General features: G+C 46.8%; 1 protein-coding gene across 4 annotated transcripts in view; it reads left to right on the forward strand.

Annotated features, from left to right (window-relative positions):
- The window catches only part of USP40 (ubiquitin specific peptidase 40), a gene marked incomplete at its 5' end in the record, with an annotated part of 91,421 nt that extends 82,105 nt beyond the window's left edge, over nucleotides 1-9,316 (forward strand). For all 4 annotated transcript variants that reach the window (XM_079710520.1, XM_079710521.1, XM_079710522.1 and 1 more), the window contains 5 exons: nucleotides 993-1,058; nucleotides 3,325-3,535; nucleotides 3,675-3,770; nucleotides 7,758-7,852; nucleotides 9,196-9,316. In XM_079710520.1, coding sequence (XP_079566646.1) covers nucleotides 993-1,058; nucleotides 3,325-3,535; nucleotides 3,675-3,770; nucleotides 7,758-7,852; nucleotides 9,196-9,307 — 580 coding nt within the window. In that variant the 3' untranslated portion in view covers nucleotides 9,308-9,316. The remainder of the gene's footprint in view (nucleotides 1-992; nucleotides 1,059-3,324; nucleotides 3,536-3,674; nucleotides 3,771-7,757; nucleotides 7,853-9,195) is intronic.
- Nucleotides 9,317-10,646: the final 1,330 nt, after the last annotated feature.

Genomic DNA, 10,646 nt, shown 5'->3' on the forward strand with positions numbered 1-10,646 from the left:
TATCACACCAATTGATTTGTGAATGTTTAACATCTTTGCATCCCTTGCAGAAATCCCACTTGATCATGGTGTATGATCCTTTTAATGTACTGTTGAATTTGGTTTGCTAATATTTCTTTGAGGATTTTTGCATTTATGTTCATCAAGGATATTGGCCTTTAATTTTCTTTTCTTATAATGTCCTTGGTCTGGTTTTGATATCAAGGTAATGCTGGCCTCATAAAATGAGTTTGGAAGTGTTCCCTCCTGTTCTTTTTTTTTTTTTTTTTTTGGAAGAGTTTGGGAAGGATTGGTATTAATTCTTCTTTTGGTAGCATACATCAGTATAGCCATCTGGTCCTCAACTTTTTTTTGTTAGGAGGTTTTTGATTACTGATTCAATCTTTTTTTTTCCCTTACTGAATTTTATTTATTTTTGGCTGCGTTGGGTCTTTGTTGCTGCACGCAGGCTTTCTCTAGTTGCAGCGAGTGGGGGCTACTCTTCGTTGCAGCGTGTGGGCTTCTCATTGCAGAGCACAGGCTCTAGGTGCGCAGGCTTCAGTAGTTGCAGCACGTGGGTTCAGTAGTTGTGGCCTGCAGTCTCTAGAGCCTGCAGTCTCTAGAGTTGTGGCTCACGGGCTTAGTTGCTCCGCAGCATGTGGGATCTTCCCGGACCAGGGCTTGAACCCATGTCCCCTGCATTGGCAGGTGGATTCTTAACCACTGTGCCACCAGGGAAACCCCCGATTCAAACTTCTTACTCATAATTGGTCTGTTCAGATTTTCTGTTTCTTTATGATTCAATCTTGGTAGGTTGTATGTTTCTGGGAATTTATCCATTTCTTCTACGTTGTCCAATTTTTTGGTGTATAATTGTTCATGGTAGTTTCTTAAATTTTGAGTGTTCTTATATGGTATAATATTTCACTTAAGAATACTTGAAATTGGTTAGAAAAAACTGAAAATATTAAGTGATATGTCATTCAGTATTATTTTGTTTCATTTGTTATCAGGGAATATAAATTGGGACGGAGAACTGAGATCTGCTTAGAGCCCCTTCAGAAAGAAGAAGACTTGGGGTAAGATGTCCTACTACACATGCAAAATTATACACTTGGCTGATCCCAGTGGATAGTTTCTTTACTATCGATTAAGGTGTTAAATTTTTAAGTGTTTTTTCCACTGCTTCTAAGGAGTCTGGCAACTTAAAACAGATTGTGTTCTAGAAATGTGTTTGTATGTCTGGTGTCTAGATCTTAGAACTCATTTTTCCATAAAGACAGAATTTTTCAGTAAGTCCCAATGCATGTTGAACCCATAATGATCTTGAAGTATAAGCAAGGTGCTCATCCCAAGCTCTTATCAGTGCCTGCAGACAGTCTGTTGTCAAACCAAATGACAGTAACACCTGACATGCTGCCCCTTGTCCTACTTTTTTCATCCTAATATCACCTGACATACACTTGTTGAATTATCAATTATTATCTGTCTCCCACTACTAGATTGTAAGGTTTTGAGAGTGAGCACTTTGTTTTTTGGTCACTGCTGCACCCCCAATACCTAGGACAGTGCCTTTGTCATAGTCAATAATTATTTATGGAATAAAGAAGCACCCCAAAGTTGTCCACGTTCAAGCCTATTTTTTTTTCATTATAGGACATTCTTTTATAAGACATTTTTGTCAGTAACATTTTGTCAATTAAGATTCCTTTTACCTGATGTGACATGATGATTCTTGTTGCCCTCCTGTTGTATAACAACTCTACTCTTTCAACCGTGTGACCTTCATTTGATCCCACTGTTTTATAAAAATGCATTCTTAATGCAAACTGTATTACTAGGAGTAGTTTCCTGGAGGGGAATTTCTGGATCAAATGGTATGGACATTTTAAACCTCTTATTTGTTAAATTCCTTTCCAGGTAAGTTATACCATTATGTTTCCACAAGCTGTGTTTCTAAGTATTTATTTCACCTCACCATCAAACCGTCATTGAATGTTGTCATTGTTTAAATGTTTGCTAAATTGATAAATGAAAAATGGTTATCTTGTCTCATTTGCTTCAATGCTTTGATTGCTAGTAAGATTAGGGCGTTTGTTCAAAGGCTTGTAAACCATTTGTATTTTGTGAGTGAGTGCATCGTTTCATATATTTCGCCTGTTTTTTATGGGGTCTTAGAAAAAAGTCTAATTTGTGTGAGCTCTTTCTATAATATTGAATATATCATGTTACATAATATAAATGGACCCTGACCCTGTCACGTTTGTCGTGAGCAGTGTCCTTTTGAAGACCATGCTGTGCACTTCCTTAGCCCCCTTCCCCATCCGCGCTTCTGTCCCTGACTGACCTCTGGAGCACTCTTGCCCCCCCTCAGCGAGGACCCTGGCTCCTGGTGGTCTTCACCCAGACTCTGTCGCCTCCTTGGCAGCTCCTGCATCTACACTGACCACACTTTGTGTGCTCTGGGACCTCAGCTCTGCTCACTGACCTCAGCAACACCTACACCCTCTCAAAACTTCCTTCTTGATCACAGTCCCCCGCTTTCAGTCCAGTCTCCTAATTCACTGGGCCCTCGCTCTCCCTGTGTTGCCTGTTTCCTCCAATTGTGTCACCCTTTCTTTTGATAAAAACACCAGTATAATAGAAACACAGCATTAAAATCGTTCATTGTCTCACCATCCTTAAAAGTTTTCATTTCTCCTCTCCACCTTCCAATTCTTATCTGTAGTTTTTATTTCACGTCCTATCTAAAACAATCTCCATACATCTAAATTTCTTTCTGACCTTTCTGAATGTTTCTCCTCTTTCTCTTCCTTCAAGGACCTCTTATCTGTGCTCATCTCCTGCAAAGGTTTCCTTTGCTCTTACAACTACACCCATCATCTTCTCTTCCTAACTCTAAGCCCTCAGTTTCTTCTCCCTGGCTAAGTTTTCTGCCAGCTTCACAGATTCTGGTTCTGAAATCAGCATTTCCTAGGAAGTTGCCGTAGCGGGAAACCCCTCTTCCATCACCGGGATAGCCCTGCTGGCCCTTTCAGCTCTGTCTCCAGTCCTCTTCCCTCCGTGCCCCACTGAGGAACTTCTTCCTCCGCCTTCAGCCTTGCCTGCTGCCTCCCCAGGGACTCTGCTGAGGACTCAGAATGGGAGCTCACCTCCATTCTGGGTCAGGATTGAAGGAAATCAAAGTAAAGGTTTCCCACTAGCATTCAGGGTTTAAGGGAAATCTCTCCTTATAAAAAAAACCCAGAAGAGTCAAAGGAGAAGCTTTGCCATTCACACCTGCCGTAGTTATTGCATGTTTCCCATTTTGTTGTAAATCTTACATGTGACTGTTTTCTGATGCAGCCCCCAGCATGTGCTGCTGAGGACACAGATGCGCCTCCCTGGCAAGAGGGCATATGCCTTGCCTGTGGACTTGGTGTGGGACACTGCCCGAGGCTGGACGGCCGGCTCCCTGAGGCACCGAGTGGCCGATTTCTATTCTCTTCCTGTGGAGAAAATTGAAATTGCCAAATACCTTCCTGAAAAGTTTGAGTGGCTTCCAGTACCTAGCTGGGTAAAGTTGTGGGGCTTCCTCGGGGAAATCGGGCCTCACTGGCATAGTGAATAATTAACTGCAGTTTTCCACAGACAGGGAATTTAGTAAGAATTTGAGATTGAGTTTTCTTTATTCAAGATACTTAATTTTTCTGTAGAACCAGCAAATTACCAAGAGGAAAAAGAAGAAAAAGCAAGATAATTTGCAGGGGGCGCCTTATCACTTGAAAGATGGAGATACTATTGGCATTAAGGTACGTTTTTAACAGTAAACTTACCACTTTGACAAAACACCAGAATCAAATGATTTTATAGAGAAGTTTTATCAGATCTTCAAGGCATAGATAATCCCATTTTATATAAATTGTTTCAAAAAGTGGGGGGAAAAAAGAGGGAAAGCAGACAACTCATTTTTTAAAATAAATAAATAAATAAATAAATTGTATTTATTTATTTATTGGCTGCGTTGGGTCTTCATTGCTGCGTGCGGGCTTTCTCTAGTTGCAGCGAGTGGGGGCTACTCTTCCTTGCGGTGTGTGGGCTTCTCATTGCAGTGGCTTCTCGATGCAGATCACAGGCTCTAGGCGCGCGGGCTTCAGTAGCTGTGGCACACGGGCTCAGTAGTCGTGGCTCGCGGGCTCTAGAGCGCAGCCTCAGTAGTTGTGGCGCACGGGCTTAGTTGCTCCGCGGCATGTGGGATCTTCCCGGACCAGGGATCAAACCCGTGTCCCCTGCATTGGCAGGCGGATTCTTAACCACTGCGCCACCAGGGAAGCCCCCAGAGCACTCATTTTATGAGGCCAGTAGACCCTCAATACCAAAACCTTAATTTTGGGTCTGACTTGAATGAAAATGCTCTGAAGTTTTATCACTAAGTGTGTTGCTGTAGGTTTTATGTAGGTACCTGTATTAGGTTAAGACATTTCCTTCCATTCCTAGTTTACTCTAAGTTCTTTTTTTTTTAAATCATGAATGAGCACTGGATTTTTAATATTAAATTTTTTGTTCTGTGCTTTTTCTGCATCTGTTTAATTAGCCATATCGTTTTTCTTCTTCAATCTGGTAATGTGTTATTACATAAACATGTTCTCAACACTGAACCATCCTTGCATTCCTTGGACAAACCTACTTTGTTGTCATATAATAATATTTTTTGTATTAAGGGTGAATGATTTAAATCCTTAATTTAAGAATTAATAATTTATTAATATTAAATTATTGATTTATTAATAATTTGATTCTTAAATAATTTTTTATATTAAGGAATACGTATTCCTTTAATCACCACTTCTGTTCAACATTGTACTAAAGAATGGGACCAATGTAATATGACATTCCACCCAACGAAGAAAAGCAAATAAATAAACAAAAATTGAAAGATAGGTAAAAGAAATTCTAAAAGGAAAATACAAAACTGTTCTTAGTTTTTCTACAGTCAAACCATCAGCTCTGTTTAAGAGATTTCAAAAGGTTTTAAGATCAACGTACATAAAATTACAGGGTACCTGGGAATATGCCCAACAGAAAGACTTGTAAGCCTTTTTTGGAGAGTATTACAAAAATAGTGAGAGGCATTAATGCTTCAGTTAGATACAGAATCATATCATGTTCTTGGAAGGGAAGCCTCACAACAGTAAAAATATCAGTTTCCCCCACATCTACCCCCAGTGACTGACAAACCATGTAGATTAGATTAAAGAGAATAAATTCATGTGGAAGAGCAAAGGGCCAGAGAGCTAAGATATTTTTAAAGAACAAGATCGCGGTATTGCCGTACCAAGAATTAAGACTGATTGATTGATTACACATCTGTGGTGACCGTTTAGCTGTGGGGCAGGGGAAGAATTGAAACAGAATCACCCATATATATAGGGAAACTTGACAGGTATTTGAGGGCAACGTTACAAATGGATTATTCAATAGTTACGGTCGTAACTTTGATTTCATTTTCATAAAGAGGGTCGCCAAATTTGTGTAAGCTTCGGGCCCCATAAAATCCATATCCACCTCTGCTCACACCTATATAACAATCAGCATGAAGACTTAAATGTGAAAAGCACTTCAACCATTAGAAGAAAAGATAAAAGAAAAATTTTTATGACTTAGTTCAAGAAGGATTTCTTAAAGGAAAGGATCAATAAATTTGACTACAGTTGACCCTTGAACAACACGGGTTTGAACTGCGTGGGTCCAGTTATATGCAGATTTTTTTTCAATAAATACATACAGTACTACGTGATCTACAGTTGGTTGAATCCACAGGTGTGGAACCTCAGATACAGAGGCCTGCTCTGGACTTGAGCACCCCAGGAGTCTGGTTTCTGTGGCAAGTCCTGGAACCGGTCCCCTGTGAATACTGAGGGACGACTGAACGTTAAAAGTAAAACCCTCCTTTCACCAAAGGAGACCGTCCAAAGTGAGAAAACAGGCCACAAATAGGAAAAGATACCTACAAGGATAAGACCAACAAGGATTATTATCCAGAATATGTAAAGTACTTCTACAAATCAGTTACAAAAGAAGAATCTTTGCCCATCTCTCCCCTAACACCCAGCAATTCCCAGAAAACGAAATGGCCAGAAAGCAGGTGAAAAGATAGCTTCCCAGTAACCAGGGACCTGCAAAATAAAGCCGGGAGCTGCTGGGCCAGATTCTTGGGTCTCCCGTGCAGCACCAGGAAGAGGGCCAAGTAGACCGCAGTTGGCGGTAAGGGCGCCCGTACGGTGCGGCCAAGGAATTCCACTTCAGATATAAATCCTAGAAACACCCATGTGTATGGGGAGATGTACAGAAATGTGCATTGAAGGGCTATTTGATTTGTAATAGCATAGATTGGAAAGAACCGAAATTACCCTTAGAAAGGGAATACGTAAAATGGGAAAAAAGAAGTATTGATATGGTGGTAGAGAACACAGCAGATACAACAGATAAACCAGAGCTACAGATGTCAGTGTGAACATACATCCAATTATTTAGTGTTGAAAAAGTCACAGAACAGTCATTTATAGAAAGTATAAAACCAGGTAAAATGCTGAGGATTGCTGGGAGTCGTGTTCCTGTGTAGTGAAGACAAAAATGGGCACAATCGCACTGAAGTCAGCGGAGCAGCTACCTCTAGTGAGGGGAGTGGCATCAACAGACTGTGCCTCTTCCTTGAAAACTGAAAATGAAGCAAACATGGTAAAAGGTTAATACTGTTAATAGGTAACTCACTGAGCGTTTTGTATTTGCCAGGAGCCGTCCATGTATACATTTAATTCAGTTTTTCCTCATAACAACCGTAGAAAGTCGTGCCATCCTGAGCCGAAGAAAAGGCGGCCAGGGGGTTACGTGACCGGGGCCCGTGGACAGGGTTCGCCGCGCCCACCTCCTGCCCCCCCGAGAACCTGGGCATCTGTCCCAGGGTTTCCATATTTTCTCTGATCTTGTGATGTTTCAGTTTTATAAAGCACGTCATAAATAGCATTGGAACTAAAACTATACGATTTATCATGCCCCATTTATCGGAATAGAGATTATCATCTTTGTCGCAGTGTTTTTCCCACCTGAGCGCGGAGAAGGAGTGAAGCCCTCCTGCAGCCCCTTCAGCTGACGTGTCAGACGCAGAAGGGCCACTGCCCCTGTAATCAGCGTTAACTCTCCCAGATCCGCACTTGGGAACACAGCCAGTAACCCTGGGGTCCCTAACGTGGGGGTCTGGCAGGCCTCAGAATTGCCTTGTTGTGACACTTTCCTCCCGGGCACCTGTCCTCAGGGTTAGCATTTTGGCTGGTGGACGCTGACGGAGACCAGCCTGTGGGAGCAGCGGGGTCTGCGGTGAATCACAGTCTCTGACCGACTGTGAGTCCCGGGAAGGCAGAGGGAGCGCCTGCTCCGTGTAAAGCACCGGGGTGGCTCCGGGGAGATGCCAGGAAGCCCAGAAGCTCAGGGTGCAGCTAGGGAGGCGCAGGGGACGCAGACAGCAGGGTCGCACTGGCTGTAGGCGGCCTGTGCCTGCGGCCTCGGCTACCTCGGGACCCTTTGCCCACTCACTCGGGGAGCAGTGAACGGTAACCCCGCCTCAAGCGCCTCCGGCCACTAGCTCACTTTGTTTTCATCAAGCGCATCAGTTACTAATCTGGTTTATGTAAATTTGGATATCCCCTTCTGTCAATTTAGGTGATTGTTTTACACACATCTCTCTTAAACACAGACTAAAAAGATGTGTGAAAACATTGCTCATTAATTATTTTGAAATGCAGAATCTCCTGGTTGAAGAAGATGATGATTTCAGTACAGTCAGAGATGACATTGAAAGAGAAAAACAGAAAGAGTTCGCTCTGGGGAAAAAGAAAAGGTAAGTTAGGGTCCTCACCTACGTGACAGATTCCACCGCGACCTCCAGGCGCTGGCGCTCCTGCTCTCGCTGGAAAGCTCCTGACTGAGGCGTGGAGAGAAACAGCGGAACCCTCCTCCCTGCCTGCGCTTGCCCACCTTCTCTCCATCACGTCCTAGAGAGGCTTCCTGGGGACCGTGCAGGAGGAACCCGGGCGCAGCTCCCTGCGAGGACGAGGCCCCTCCCCGAGCTCCGGGTCTCGTTCTCCCTCCGCCGGGGCCCTGTTCCTGCAGTCGGCCTCCCCCATCCCTGGGTCTCTTCCTTCGGACACCCGCCCTGGCTTGTCTAGGGTTCGGCTTCCTGACCCTTCTCCAGCTGTGTCCTCCTGCTGTCACCTCCATCCCTCTCCACCCCGTCCGTCCCCTCCAGGCAGCCAGCCAGGTTGCTAACCCAGCCGACCCGCCCCTTGGAGGGAGCTCCCTCCCCATCCATCTTCCTCGCTCTGCTCTGCCCGAGTCACGTCACCTCGGGTGGGCTCGCTCCTTCCTCCTCTGTACACAGCCCAGCTCTCTCCTGGCCTCCAGACCACGTACACCTATCAGAATCTACTGGAACCTTCCACCAGTGCTGATACTTGAAACTCCACGTGCCTGGACCTGGCTCCCACCGCCGCGGTCCGCATAGTCATCACCCCGCAGGCCACACCAGGGGCGCGGGTGGTTGTCCTAATCTAGCCCCACCTCCAGTCTCCTGAGGTCTTGTGTCCTGTCCCCGTTCTAACTGCTTCTGGCTTGGTAGCCTCTCCTCTCTGCAGTAGCCTTTGAACCAGGCTGCCTGCCTGGTCCAGCCCCTGCTCACCTCAGCCTTCCTCTCCCCCCACCTTCCACAGCTTGGGTACCAAGTGTCAGGCGTTGTGACGGCAGCAAGAAGACATGCCCTCCGCCTGGCATGCAGGACAGGGAAGCGAGGGCCGGGGTGGAGGCGGTGTCCCCCAGGCGTGTGACCCTGTAACCATGTGCGGAGCTGGGCGTTTCAGACGTGAGCATCTGGGAAGGTCACGCTTGGATTGGGAAGGTGAAGCAGGAAAGACTGCGCTGCTCTGAGACACCTTCCCTCAGCAGCTGGGAAAAGCCCCGAGGCTGCACCGCTCTGTGGGGAGGGCGTGGGAATGCGCCCCGGGGAGGGGTACCCGGAGGCCCCTGAGGGAGCAATGCGGAAATGCTGCCCAAACTGCCAGCGTGCGTCTCTGCGGCCCGCCCTGACTTGACCCTGAAAGTTGGAATGAGATGTGGAGTTACTCCTCGACCTGGTGGGGCCCTTGGCGTCTGGGATGTGACCCCATGATGGCCTCTCTGTCCCCGCAGCCAGGAAGCCCTTCGTGTGCGGAGTGGCGACGTCCCCTCTGGTGCAGAGACGCCTGCCCGCCCCCGTGGACCAGAAGCTTCTCTCTCCATCCACGTCAGGAGCTTCAGATAGCACCGGGCCTCCACGCTCCTGCTGCAGGTCCTGGCCCGTTTCCTGGTTTCCGCCTGGTGCGGACACGGACTGAGAGCCCTGCTTTGTCACGAGCAGAGGGGGCGCTCCATCGCAGGCCAGGCGAGTGCGCTTGCCACCCGCTCCGTGGCGCATCCCCCCGGGCTGGCACGGACCTGGCCGCGCCACAGGTGCCAACCGGCTGACACCCTCGCGCCAACACTCGAGCCCCGCCACCATCTCTATACAAAAATTGACTGGTTTTGCATTAACTGCAGGCGTGGGTGACGTGCCACATGGCTCATCCCTGCACACCTGTCTCTAAAGTACCCCTGCCCCACTCCCTCTCTCACGCTGTTCAGGTGACTCCTTTGGTATCTGTGGCCGCCCAGGCTCTGACAGCTCGGCCCACAGCAATGGGCTGGTCAGGCTCATGCTGTGACATAAACAGGAGTCTGTTTTCTGGTCCCCAAACGGCACGTTTCCACTTTGGTCTGAGTTAGAAGTGGTTCTGAAGCGTTACCTCCCTTTCCGGGATGAGGAGACCGACGGGGCATCCTCTGAGGTCGGGCGCTGCTGGGGAGGGAGCAGCATGAGCTGGCGGCCAACCCGTGCTGTCTGTGGTCAGAACATTCTCTCCGGGGCCTCTTCCTTCTGGGAGCCTGACGGGGAGGCAGGGTCGTGGCAGACAAGCCTGGGAAGGGCCGAGGGGACAGTCCTGAGGAGCCTCGATTAAAATGGGAAAAAAAGAAAATGTGAACCAAGAGTCTTAATGCAGCATAGCTGGCTATCACATTTACAAGATGTAAGTGGTATTTAGGATAGCTACGTCGCGTCTGTGTTACTGAGCTGAGTGATTTAGGACACCGGGGTGATTCACTTTCTCAAGCTCAGTCGGAAGCAGGAATTCCTGAGAAGATACAATAAATTCTTCACTTTCTTATACCTCAGTGATGCTTTATAGCGACTCTCTTGCTAAGTATGGTTATCTCCTTGATTTCACAGTTTTTCATCAGCCTTTTTTACCACTGATGATATTAAAATAGCTCTTAAATGTAAGGGATGGAAAGGAAATGACACATGTGGGCTAAGCCTCCGCCTGCACCACCGGCGTAAGGAAATTGCGTGAACGTCGCTGCGCCCGCGCCGCTCTTCCGCAGAGCTCGCCACTGAGTGGGATGAATGCCCTGCGCTTCCTTCCTCTGTCCTCCCTCCTTCCCAACTGTGTCACCACCACCACTAGAAACTCTGGTCTCTGCGCGTGCGTCTGAAACTGTTGGCTCGCGAATTACATACTAATTTGTATTGAATCAGTCGTGCTTTAAGAACTTGGACTTCGGCG

The sequence above is a fragment of the Hyperoodon ampullatus genome, assembly GCF_949752795.1.
Source record: "Hyperoodon ampullatus genome assembly, chromosome: 8".
Taxonomy (NCBI): Eukaryota; Metazoa; Chordata; class Mammalia; order Artiodactyla; family Ziphiidae; genus Hyperoodon; species Hyperoodon ampullatus.